Source organism: Opisthocomus hoazin, chromosome 9 (assembly GCF_030867145.1).
Source record: "Opisthocomus hoazin isolate bOpiHoa1 chromosome 9, bOpiHoa1.hap1, whole genome shotgun sequence".
Classification (NCBI taxonomy): domain Eukaryota; kingdom Metazoa; phylum Chordata; class Aves; order Opisthocomiformes; family Opisthocomidae; genus Opisthocomus; species Opisthocomus hoazin.
Window position 1 is genome coordinate 21,666,609 of NC_134422.1, and position 13,758 is coordinate 21,680,366.

The window sequence follows — 13,758 nt, forward strand, 5'->3', positions numbered from 1 at the left end:
ATCCTCAACTATGTGTATAATTTACCACCTATGGGAACAACCATAATGATGTTTGTGTGTTCATTCTGTTTTTAATCTTTTGGCAGTTGATCTTCCGGTGTGTAGCAAACCACAGGCTGGGTAAGACAGCCTTGGAGTCAAGCCTTAATCTGTGTAATTTGGAGAGGGGGGTGGTAATGTGTAGAAAAAGGTGGTCTTGAATTAGAGAAAGCTTCTTTCATGTTGGTGTGCGGTCTTGTGAATAATTCACTGAAATCACATTTTTTTTGAATGACTGCTGAACAATTATCTCTGTTCTATATTACAGTCAATGGCTGAAAAAGGACCTTACTGAAATATGAAAAATTAAAGGGCTGTAATAAAAAAACCTCGATACGTGCCATTCAGGCATTGCGCCATTCTGCAAGTCCCTGGCTCGCCATACAGGTGTTCTTGAATTTTGGAAACCTTAGAGATTGCTTCGATGTTCTATAGCAGGAGAAGTGCGTAAGCCTGGAATTGTGCCTAAAGAGAAATGGCAGAAGTATCGTATGTAGTCATGAAATAAATGATAACTGCTGTGGATGAAGAGAATTGTTGTGAGGGAGAGAAGTTAACTGAGAAAAAGATGAATAAACGCATCCTGCTGTGTATGTGTGCAGGCACATCATGAGCAAGGACAGCAAAAGGGTGAGCACAGAGAGCAGGTTGTGCTTCCAGCAGGAGTTAACCGTGCTCAGGTTAGACGAGTGTTTGCTATTAAAAGTTTTCCTTTAATTCTTTTGGCCTCATCTTTAGGAATTTTGTTTACAATTGCCAGTTTTGCTGTAAATGGCCTGTGCGGCCTGCAGGGTCTGGCTTAGCTCCGGGAGGAGGCCGGCTGCTTGCAGGCAGGTTACAGACTTGGGCTCTGCTCTGCTGAACCCAGAAACTGAGCCACTCGTATGTCAGATGCCAAAAATCAAAATTTCAGCAGTGAATATTATTTCAGATGAGGAATTCTCACAGTCGTATTTAAAGATACTTGAGTCTGAAGACCTTGTTCAAACACAGTGACCATTTCTGAGACATAGTTCTGTGGCGGTAATTATTTTTTTAACAGTATCATCCTTCCCTCTGATAATGGTACACTTTATGCATTACAGTACTTAGTTACCTGTCAAAAATATTTAGTTCCATATAGTCTTGAAACATGGAACTAAAAATTATGTTGCCTAAATACATGGAGTATTTTTTTTCCTTCCATGGAATATGTCAGACTTGTAGTATATAAACGTGTTAAAGATCACGTGTGAGCCATAGGACAGTTCTAGGTGATGATGAATATTCCTGTTCCCTCTGGCATCCTTGCTCACTGTGAACTGCTAGACCCTAGATGGTGGCATTCATTTTCAAAAACCACCTTCTAGTTGCTGTTGAGAGCGTGTGTCCAGCAGCTGCTGAAACCCCGCCGCCCTGCCGCGCAGAAGGGTGATGTTGGCATCCGCTGATGGCACTGGCTGCACGGGCAGGTGGCATGGAAGTACTTGTTTGAGACTGGCCGAGCAAGGAAGCTGTTGCTAGATCTCTTTAGGAAACGCGTCTGTGATTCTAGGATTTTATGCTCTCTATGGATAAATTTTTAGTGTACCAGCTTTTGCTTCTCTGCAAAACCTTTGAGACTGACTCCGAAGAGGCACGCAAGCCCTGCACAGTCTGTCTCCCTCATTCTGAAAGGAGCTTACTAGTTGATTAATGTCAGTAAATTTCTTCTGGGCGTATGTTCATGCTTTCCAATACATCAGAAAATATGTATTTTTTATGTCCTTCTGCTCTCTCTTGAGTTAAGCGGTGTCCTTAGCAGTAACTACAGTTGAATTGAATGTACTATTTAAGGTACAGTGCATGCAAAATAACACAGGCCCCTGACTCTTGATAAGATGGTCTGAGAATCTGAGTTGTGGTTGGCTTGAAGCAAAAGGACTGAATGAGTTATAGAGCACTTTGTGCCTGATGTTAGAAAATCTTCAATGTTCCCATTCAATATCTAACAATAATTCTTTTTTGAGGCCACATTAAGGCCACCCTCTGCTCGGAGATTGCGGGAAGAGTAGTAGAGCAAGAACATGATGCCTCTGTGGCGCTGCCTGTGCTTCCTCTCGTGTCCTTGGTTACTGAGGTGGTCGCAATTCTCCAGTTCCCTCGCTGACATCTCTGAGCTATGCTTGTGGGTAATCGAATAAAATCCTGTAATCTCGTGCAGGTCCTGCCTGATCTGTTCTTGTAAACAACATTCTCATAAGTATGAATATGTCCTGACTGCTCCCTAGCAGTAACACAGAAGAGGTGACAATAGAGTTATTCACAGCTCTTTGCTTGTGTCTCACCCAAGAGCTCATTAAAGCAAACCCAAATCGTAGGATGTGCTTCAGAAAAAAATAATCACATGTCATCTGAGGGCTCTGAATGTTTACGTGCTTGTTTACTTATACAAATTATAATTTGACTGGCTCGGAACTATAATGTTCATAAATAAACCCATGAACTTTAATGACTTTGACAACAAATACCTGTTGGCTCTCACACTGTCTCCAACACAGTTGTATAGTGCTGGATTTATAGTGGTGGTGGTGGTGCAGTTACACTATGCCAGCACTTCCCTGAAGTTCAGTTTAATTCTATTTGAACACAGTTTTTGTCCACGTTATGGGTTTGCATGGCAGGGTTTTGGTAGCGGGGGGGCTATAGGGGTGGCTTCTGTGAGAAGCTTCCCCCATGTCTGATAGAGCCAGTGCTAGCTGGCTCTAAGATGGACCCACTGCTGGCCAAGGCCAAGCCAATCAGCGATGGTGGTAGCACCCCGTGATACCATATTTAAGAAGGGGAAGAAAAAAAAACTGCGGTGAGACGGCAGTGAGGAGAGAGTGAGATGATGTGAGAGAAACAACTCTGCAGGCACCAAGGTCAGTGAAGAAGGAGGGGGAGGAGGTGCTCAAAATGTCTTCCCTTGCAGCTCGTGATGAAGACCATGGTGATAAATTAATTACTAAAAGTGATAAGAACTATAAAAAAGTTGAAGAAATGCATTGATGGGTTCTTCAAGACTGCTCATGACAACTACAGTCTTACTGAGAGAGCCTGGTGACCAAACTTTTGGGTATAAACATACAGCGATGTGTGAAATTCCATGTTCTAAATTTTGACAGCACACACAGGGGCACCCGCACCCCTCCCCCAAAATCCACGCAATGAAAAAGCTTGTTCATTTAGTTTTTATCATAGATTACATTCTTTTTCTCAGCTGGAAGTAATTAGAGCAGAGTCTTCTGCCTAGCTTCATTTAACTATTAATGTTAGTGAATAAAACTTAAGGTTCATTTCTGTATGTATAGAAAGCAGTATGATTCTTTATGTATGAAAAGTAGTACAGAAAGTAGTGTGAAAGTAGTACCTCTTCCATAAAGAGATTGACAGACGTAAAAAAATGGAAGCACTTATTGCAGCATTTGCTATTCCTGCCAGTAAGCAGCCATGTCAGGAGTTCCATCGCGAAGGTTTAAACCAAGTTACTGTGAACGTAGACCTTAGGTGGTAGATCCTGAAGTTTACAGATGAAGATTCAAGGCATTTGCTGGCTTGCGTGATTTACAGGCACAATTACCTTCTATTTTCTCATGAAGCATATGTATGTATTTCCAAGATTAACCTTCTATCTTTTCTTTCCTTTAATATTTTATTTATCTCTCATTCCATTGGTGGCTGGTTCTTTTACTTGATAAAGAAGCTTGCCCTTCAGTAGCTGTCAATATGTCTTCAGAAATAAAGGCAAGATCCAGCTGAGATCCAAATAACAACAGTACTGTTACTCAGCAATCGGATGCATCCCAAAAGGTTTAGATACTGCCTTCCGCAGAAGCAGGATTTTTAAGGACACGCTTTCCTGTGCGTAAGAGCATATAGGCAGTGAAGGTTCTGACTCAGAGTATTTGCTTTCATGCTAAATTGAAAGAGAATGTCACAATATCAAAGCTACACCATCTTCCAAATGCTAAAAATTTGGTTTTGTTAAAGATAGTTTTGTTTTGAAACTGTGGCATATATGAAAAAAAACAGTACATTAAAACACTATTTAATATCATGCTAAATTGACATACTGCTATCAGCTAGTCTCTTCTAACAAAATAACCCTCTTCCCCCACTAGAAGCTTCCTGTAGATATCTTTGACAGATTCTGTTGATACGAGATTTGCTTAATCTTGGATGTAAGCTTTAACATGCCTGAGGTAACAGAATTTATCTTTTGATTCCTCCTTGTACATCCTACACCTTTTTGGAACACCCTGCACTGAGAGCTTATAAATGAGTGTAGGACCTGAGCTTATTTAGCTGTTTTATATTTACCATCTAACATACCTGCAGCACACCTGAAGCTGTGCATGTTATTTATATAACAAACCATACTTTTAGCTGCTTGTCAGTATCTGGGAAAAATAATACTATTTCAATGTTTTCCTGAGCCCCAAATAGTTCTGTGATGATGTCAGCAGGGCATACTGTCTGTAACTTGGTTACAGGACTGAATTTTCTAATATACTTGTTTTTCATGTAGTTAGCTAAATTATACTATTTTTTTTGGTTGAATTACTTAATGTAAAAGTTGGGGATTTTTACATTTATGGTGGTTAACATTACATAATAGTATTAGAGAACGAACTACGTTTTAGCTGTGACAGTAAACCAGACCTGTTACAAAACCAAAGCTGGAGGCCAAGTGCTTCCAATCTCCAGAGAGGGTGCAGTTTTAGATTAGCAGTGTACGTCATGTTGCTCTTACTGCTGTTATAGAATGGTTCCAAGTCTTTCGAGAGTGGTCAGGCACCTTTTAAATCGTCTTACTGCCTGAATTCTGGCAGTTAGGTCTCTCATTCACACCTGCCCAGTTGCTGCCTGTAAGCTGCAGAGCAATGACTTACTGCCTACATTCTCAACGTCCTGTTGCCATTTTGCAATAAATCAAATAAATCAGGCTGCTCGTCGTAAAAATCAAGGATTCTCTCTTGTCTTTCTCTAATGTTTGTGTCTCTTTTTTCTCTAAAGGTTCACCGCTGTTATCAGTGAGAAACAATCGATTGGTGTCGTTGGAAGGAGTTACTGAATGTCTGTAGAAAAAACCAATATTTAACAGTTAAAATTTGGCATTTGTTTTTAAACAAGTCCATTTGGTACGATACTGCATATGTGTATAAGAAAAACTGAGCACAGGTGTGAGGGGAACTAGAGAAGACTAGATTTTTTTTTTTGGTCAAAATTCTGCACGTTAGATTATATATGTACACACGTGTGTGTGCAGCGGATGGGAGCAGAAAGAAGGATGAAGGTGAAGAAAAGGGAGGTGGATCTAATTGTTAATCAGCATTATTCCTGTATTATTCTGTGAGGATGATGATGATGGTCTGATTTTCTGAGACAGTCTGAAACACTAAACATAACTGCCTTTGTAGTTTTTCTATTACTAATTTCTCACATTTTAGCTTATAAGAGAGAGAAATCTTTTCTGCCCGTGTGATCCGGTGCTTTAAAGCTGTAGTCACAGCTGCCTGCAGCTGAGCCGTGCTGCCAGAGCAGCAGCAGTGTGCGTGGACCCGTGAGAGACGGGACCTGCTGCTCTCCTCGCTGCTGTTGCTTGCGGCGATGTTTTGTTGGTGGGGGGTTGAAGAGGAGCGGGTCAGTGGATCACTGCCTTTCAGGTGGCGCTGGGAAAGAAGTTCCTTTTGCTGGGATTTATTTGCTTCCTTGGTAAAAAGCTGAAACATTTTTTTAATGCTGTGAGAGGCCAAGAATTTCTGTTCTAAAATATACAGCAGTGTTCACGATTGTAGCTGTTTGCAATGGCTTCTAGGTTTGTATAAACAGTAAATATTTGTAACGTGATCTCATTTAGAGTGCACACCTCGGAGCTTGGGTAGTGTGCGTAGCCAGGTGCTGTTAAGGTGAATAGAACTACACAAGTGATGAGTTTGCTACATGACTGCAAGTTATCATTCATGTTGTAATCTGCATCTGTTCTAGCTTCTTCAATCCTGAAGAGAGAGAAGCGGAAGAGAACAAAAAATGTCCACTTTAACTGTGTTACTGTGTATTACTTCACGAGAAGGCAAGGCTTCACCAGCGTGCCCAGCCAAGGGGGCAGCACCCTGGGGATGTCGACGCGCCACAACAGTGTGCGCCAGTACACGCTCGGGGAGTTTGCCATGGAGCAGGAGAGGCTGCACCGAGAGATGTTAAGGGAGCACCTAAGGGAGGAAAAACTCAATTCTCTAAAATTGAAGGTAAAAATTGTTCGAGACTTTGGTCCCTGCCTTATTTATTTACCTGAACAGTGTCAGAGCTATATGGGCCCACTGTGTGTGCGTTAAACAAACCCCCTTCCTTTCTGTCAACTCCATTTTCAGTTGAAACAATGGCGTCTTTCTTTTTTTTAATTTTACTGAAGAGGTATTTTTGTTCGCTATTACCAAGTGCTGTGGTAGCGCTTGCTGATGTGTACCTGAGAGTGCTTTACAGGGAGGTGGTTGTTTACTCCCCGCTTTCTGCAGAGGAGCACAAAGGCAGAGCGCGGTGGGGGTTGGCTGTGAACGGAGTGTCCAGAAGTCGGGAAGTGCCAGGAAGAGAAGGAGTCTTCCGAGCCCTTGCACAGTGCCCTGTTAGACAAGGCAGTGGTAACATCCTAGAGCACAGAGAGAGACACAGCTCATTTTCTTGGCCAACTTGAGCAGATTTGGCAAGAAGAGAAGAACAGTAACACTAAAAATGTTTTCTTTTTTCAGTATACCAATTTATATGATCCTGTGTCTTTAATATTTCACCGAAGGACATCTGTGTTAGAGAAGAAATGTGAGGGACGAATTAACCAGCTGTATCAGTTTAGCTAGTCAGAACAAAGCTTGGACACAGTTTTGAAGCTGTCTTTTTAAACATAGCATAGGAGAGCAAAGAAATTGTGTGTTTGAGTGGAGGAGAACAGAGAAGGCGGGTGTGTTCTTGGCAGTGTCCCCTCTGCCTCTTTAGAGCTGGTGGCAAAACTTCAGGTTTTGTTATGCTCTTGTGGTGGATGCAACACTTCCTGCGCAGTGCCTGGGTTGCGTGTGTTTTGGGCTTTTTCACATGAACCCTGTAATTAAGAGTGAACAAAATTTACAATTGTAACTGAACAGCTGTGCTCCATAGCCCCTTCTTTTGTGACATTATGTCTCTGTTTCAGGTACTGCTGCAGTTGCTCAGAGCAAACTGGTACCCTCCAAGTTTGAGAAACGCCTTTCGGTGTTTTTCCCATAGAACGAACTATGTTCACAAGCTCTGTGTCTGAACTCGTGAAGAAGTGTGAACGACCCTTACTATTGTAATTACTTTTTTCAGTCTCCCAGTTGTTTTTTATTTCAATAGCTAAATAGATTCTTAAATAGTTCATAAAATTTGAACTGTCACAATGAAAACAAATAATCATAAAGCCACTCAGGACAAAGGCAAATTACAGACAGATGCTTGGACAGGTTGGAAACCAAAGGCTAGAGTGTTAGTGACTTGTTGCTAGATAGAGGTTCCACCTCTGAACATCTCGCGTCACAGGATCTTCAGAGCATGAAGGGTGAATTGAGCTGTGTCAGTGTAACCACGGACTCTGTGCAGATCCCTTGGCTGACTTCCAGGAGTCAGCTCAAAGAGAGGCATCCCCAGTGGAGTGAGTAAAGAGTAAGGCACGCAAATACTTCACCTTTCTTTTTATAGCTAGGAAGTAAATCAAGAAAAATCACAGATCCTATTTAAAGATCGGATGAGGCCTTTTAGCCTTCATCTGTATGGAGTAGAGCTTGGCTCTTTGTGCTTTCATAATTCTCCTCTTGGCTGGGATGGATCTCCTTTCTTCATTTACTTACTTCACTCCAGCCCACTCTTTTTTTGGGACTCTACTTGCTGCTCATCTTCCAAATACAACGTGTTCTTCCATCTCCCCAGTCAGCTGTTTGAGTGGATGATAATCTGTACTGTGACTGTTAAGTTCCTGCAAAATCTCTTGGTAAGTATTCAGAGAACAAGGAAAGCGTGATTTGCATTCCTCCCTCTGTCCTCATTTTAATTGTTTCCTTGTACCAAATAGATGAGTCCTTTCCCCTGCACTTAGCTCAGCAGTGGTGGGATTCTTTCTTCACTGATCCTCAGCAGTTGCTGTGGGAATAGTTTACTAGCATGCTCTGGGACTGGCAAGCTGACTCCAAAGTTTCAATTCAAATATCAAGAAATTGTGGTTAGGTTGTCAGCATCCTGAGAGTGACTTAAAAATGGTGTCATCTTACTAGTGTTAAACCTTTTACTAGAGTAAAATATTTCACTTTAGAGCATGTATAAAGACATAGGAAACAGAAAACTTCGTTTTGGAACGAGTCCATTAAACTTGGCTTAGTTACATCCCTGATTGTACACTTGGAGTTAAAAAAAAACCAACACCAAACACTTTCACTCCCAAGAACAAATCCAGGGCTTGCTGACTTAGTGCAAAGTCACTGTAAAGCACTGAGCGTGGTTTATTTGCTGAAGACCGCTGGGCCTTGCTAATTTCCCATTACAGAGATGGGAGAGCTGCTTGGTCATTCACAGGGTTTCTAAGTGAACGCAAAAAAGAAACGCTGTGGTGTTCTAAGGTGACAGTGTCAGCAATTATGATCTTTAATGAAAATGTACTAATCAGGATTTGCATTAAAATTACTGTACATCTGCAGAGAAAAATGAAGAAAATGGGAAAAAGTAGGGCAAAGTTTGCTCAAAAAGATTATTCTGTTTGAAAACCATAATGCAAACAGTAACATTTCCAGTGTGTTTTTTAATTTCAGTTTCCCTGTTTTTTAAATTTTTTTCATTGGATTAAAATATGGAAGTCTGTAGGTACAAAGTGTTCTCTCGTAGAATCTGTTAGAAAAAAATAGAAATACAGGAATATATTGAAATTGAGTCTCCATAATGTTAGGTACTGTTTATTATTTTACTTGCTAAAAGTGAAGAGCCAAATAAGAAACTTCTCTTAATTAAAAGCAGATAAAGACTTTAAAATCGTCTTCAAGTCACTTGAGCTATTTAGCACCAGCCCTTTGGTGTAAACACTGCTGACGGTGGCATAAGCACTTGTTAGCAGCAGAATGTGAGATTTCTAATAGCAGTCTGGACACAAGAGCCATCTTGCCAGGATGAAAGGTGCAAGGTAGGCTTTACTGAATACTTTGTCATTTGGGAAAGCGTTAGGAGTAAGCACAGTGCATTAGCTGGAATAGTCCGTATTGCTTCCTCACTGTGTCTCCTCCCATGAAGATCTGTTCAAATGATTAGCGTCAGCCTGGTGGTGTTGAGGCTTCCGGGTCCGTGGACACAGTTGGTTTCCTTTGTGGGAAATTGTAAGGAATAATTTCCAGCTAGGGCGGGCAAAGGTGTCTAACCTTTATTTTTCACATTTTGCAGAGTTGAAGTGAATTTCACCCAAAGGCTTCACGTATTCATTGGCCCTTGCCTTGTTCTGTTGTGAGGACATTAACCTTCAGCTTTATGAGAGAAATTTTACCCATCTACATACCAAGTTTAAATCAGATGAACAATATTATGACAATCAAGAGCACTTAATGTTCCCCTGAAGTTCTGTATGGGAGAATGTAGTTGCTGGTTCTTGATAATCTTCCTCCCTCTGTGGTCAGCCAGTTACTTGTTTGAGAAGTGTTCGAAACTTTCATTTCATTAATTCATTCGTTCTCTGTGTGACACAATTGAGAAAAAGAACCAGAGGAGACGAGGAGGTGATCCAGCCCCAGGGTCCGAGCTAAGGTGCTTTGGAATGGCAGGCTGCGGTGTGGCCCCCCTTGGTGCCCAGGGATTTGACCTCCCAGCCTGCGGGAAGCGGACCGGGTTCGGTGCTCGTGGCAACGCTGTTGAGGTTTGTGGGAGGAGGAGGAACGCGTGACAGCTTTGGTGTGGTTCCATGGGGGGGGCCTTTGTAAGCTGAGCAGTCACAGCATTTGCCTCATGGGTAAGAGCCCTGAAACTTAATTTTTGTTAAATAGTAATGGAATAAAATACTAAAATAATTACAGAAACAGGGATTAGAATTCTTCCCTTTCCCCACTTTCAAACTTAAGTTCTGACAGGCAGTTAAATAACAGCGATCTGCTTAAGCAGTGGTTTGAGCCCTGTGTATTTAAAACTAGAGAAATCAGAATTCTTAGGTAGGTCATTCTCTTATATATTAAAAAAAAAAGAAAGCAAAAAACATAAATACACTGTACTTAGTTGTACCTAGCTAACAAAAAATGAAAAATAAAAAAAACCCCAAGGATGCCATTCTGGGTTTGAACGTTCAGGCTGAGTTGCAGGTGCAGTGGCGCATCCCTCCCACCTGCTGCAGGCAGCTGGTGCGAGGTGCCTGCGGTGACGCTGTGGATCTCCCGGTCGCTCACTGCAGATGATACAGAACAAGGGTGACTGCTGATGTTGGCTTTCCTGCCTTACTGAACTAATATGTCGAAATACCTGGTGTAAATCACCTCTCCATTGTCCCAGGGCCAGACAGAACTGATCAGGGGGCAATTACCCCCTCTTTTCCTAGCCACTGTGAAGTGTAAATGGAAAATAGACTAAGAAAACAATCTGAAGGAAGTTTGAGAGGAGAGCTTGAACATGTCTGCATTAAAGGTGAAGAAAGAGCTAGAAGTAGCTGCACGTAAAGGGATTTGAGTGTTATAGGGATAAGAGACATGATAAATAAACTGAAACATGGAATAAAGTGAAGGCGCTGAACTCCAAAGGCCACAGTAACGTGGAAAGATGGAGAATACACGGAAAAGAGAAGGAAACAACAAAGCCTAGAACGCGGAGTTGTGGAAGTGGCAGAACACCTTTGTGTGAACTAAATACGGTGCTGAATGCTGAGAAGGGATGGCTGCTGATCGCAGGAGAATTTTTCTTTCTGCGGTGTAACGTGTACACGTGCGCTGTATGTAAAGACTACCAGGCATGGCACAGATTCTCCTCCTACAAAGGAAAGAGTAGTGCTTTTAACCCGACTTTACAAGTCAGGAATAATTAGGGGTTTTTTCCTGTGATTGTCTTGCACAGTTGTTCTAAACGCAAAGCTGCAATTACAAAGAAGAGTGAAAAGTCAGTAGGAGTTCACCACTGAGTAATTCAATAATGCCATAAATAACAGCTACAATCCAAAAGATTGTGGAAAGGACAAACTGTTAATATAAATGGGGAAATGGAACAGACAGGAATGTGATAAAAGAAGAAATAGTGGAACGGGTTAGGTTCAGGACTGCTTCTGTACCCAGAAGAAGCATATCTCGGTGGAGATGACAGGATTTAGTAGCAGAAAAACCGGGAGTTTCCTTTACAGTGAGAGTTGTTAAATGTCTAAGTATTGAAACGCACAAGAAACAGGGCAGCGGTGGCTATGACTTCAGTATTTTATCTGTATTTAAAACTGGTGTCTAAAAATTTATGTGGGATAACAGGCCAAGCTGAAATTTTCTGCAAGTAAAGAAGAGAAAACAGGGTGTGTTTGAATGTCGATTTTTCTAGAGGCAGGAAACATTCAAATGGCATTCACTGGGGGCCATTTTTTTGAGGTCGTGGTGATGCCAGTGGTGAAACTGTTAATGCAGATGGGACTGGAGGCTTCACCAGTGTACAATTATCACATAGTGGCACCGTGGGGATTTTTCACAAAAGTGCGAGACCAGGTGCTCAGCTAGCGCAACTCGGCAGCCGCATCCACTGAGAACATTACATGGAGCAGGGTGAACACTGGGAATCTGGTTTTGTGTTTATTTGGTTTTCCATTTTAAGCAAAGTTCTTTCGCAGAACAATAATAAAAGAAAAAAGATTTATTATATGACACAATAAATCATGTAGCTGCGCTTGCTTCATGCTTGCTGTGTAGTACAGTGCTCAGAGTGACTTGCTACTGAGAAAATATATCTTTTGTAGTGAATGTCATCATCTCTCTGAACTTGGTTTTAACATTTGTTATCCTTTCGAGTCTCAAGCAATTTTCTCTGTAGAAGAACTTTTGTAAACCCGGTAGTTGTGTTACTTGGCAGATGCAACAAGTGAGCTCTACCATGGATGGGAAAATTAACCTTCTGTCAATGCAGTAGTTTTTTTATTTTTCTTTTCTCCTGCAATATATGCACCCCCTGCTATAGGAGATGAGTTACAGGAGTGTGGTACAGAAGTGTGCTGCCTTGTGAAAGTGGTGCTGGGTGTTTGCGCTTGATGCTCATGGCCATTTAATTTTGAAACCACTTTTGAAAGGTTTGAGAGCTAGACTATATATAGGTAATAATATAGTACCAGGATACTTCCATCTACAGAGGCTCAAAAATTCCCATCCCTAGGAAGGGAGCATGAATCCTCTAAAAACTTTTCTCAAGATCCTCCACAACTTCCGTTTTTCTAAGTTTATTCATTTATTAACTACCTAAGAATAACCTGGCCTGGTTAATGAAGTACTAAAATCCTGTGACAGCACAAAGGTCAGTGGGTTGTTTTCAGGACCAAATAGGACTAGAAGGAACTTCAGAGGAGCTGCCTGCATCAGCGCTATGAAATGCATTGCAAATAAACATGAATCAATGTGGGTAGGAAGGGGCAAAATGAAGTGACTTCCAGGCTTAAAATTGTCGACTCCAGAAGCAAATACAGGCATCTGCCCCAGTGATGAAGTGGAAATACTGCTTTGTGACCTCAGCTGTACAAAGTCAAACAGCTTGTCAGGCTGAAGAGGAACAGGATAGCAAACAGTGCATAAAATACACCATTTTACAAATCTGTGATGCATCATCATCTGAAACAGTGTTGGTAGTATAATTACTATCTCCAGAGGGATACTGAAGAATTTCAGAGAGCCCAGAGACGGGAACTAGAATCAATTAAGGGCTCAAAAATTACCTTATGAAATAATATAAAGGCATGAGATCTGGCAAATAACAACAAATGATAAAGGATGTAAAGAACAAGAAGAAATTAGAAGAAACTTAGGAAAAAAATTAGTTTCATGACAACCATGAAACTAAAAACATGTTTAATTCACATTTTAAATGTGGAAGAGCTGCCTTTTCACCCATCTGTAATTGTATTCTGGAACTTACTGGCAGTCATGTGGAATTGTTGTGTTTCCCCGTTCATAATGCAGTGCACATATTTACATCTATGATACGTATATATGTGTGAGTATAGTTTAAGAACTTTGTTAATTGTTCTGTGCAACAGATGACAAAGAATGGCACAGTGGAATCTGAAGAAGCTAACACCCTGACACTGGATGACATTTCTGATGACGATATTGATCTAGACAACACTGAAGTGGATGAGTACTTCTTTCTACAACCCCTGCCGACAAAAAAGCGGAGGGCATTGCTGCGAGCCTCTGGAGTGAAGAAGATCGATGTAGAAGAAAAACACGAGCTGCGGGCCATCCGCCTGTCCAGAGAGGATTGTGGCTGTGACTGCCGTGTTTTTTGTGATCCAGAAACTTGCACTTGCAGTCTTGCAGGCATAAAATGTCAGGTAAATGTCTGTATTAGTGTCGTTATCGGGGGGGGGGGGTGGGTGGGTGTGGGGGTGGGTGGGTGTGTGTGCGCAGGTGTGTACTGTTTGTGGTTAAAGTTACAGCTACTGGAAACAAGTTAATTATTAGACAATAACATTTGTGGATCTCAAACCAGTTTATAAAGGCCCAGATATAAGAGTATGTAGTGTACAAT

General features: G+C 41.5%; 1 protein-coding gene across 9 annotated transcripts in view; it reads left to right on the plus strand.

Moving 5' to 3' along the window:
• CSRNP3 (cysteine and serine rich nuclear protein 3) overlaps positions 1–13,758 on the plus strand; it is a 110,533-nt gene that overhangs the window by 85,431 nt on the left and 11,344 nt on the right. For all 9 annotated transcript variants that reach the window (XR_012765036.1, XR_012765035.1, XM_075430569.1 and 6 more), the window contains 2 exons: positions 6,028–6,287; positions 13,265–13,561. Coding sequence is in view for 7 of the 9 variants with exons in the window: in XM_075430569.1 (XP_075286684.1) it covers positions 6,028–6,287; positions 13,265–13,561 (557 nt within the window). In the remaining 2 variants the exon portion in view is untranslated. The remainder of the gene's footprint in view (positions 1–6,027; positions 6,288–13,264; positions 13,562–13,758) is intronic.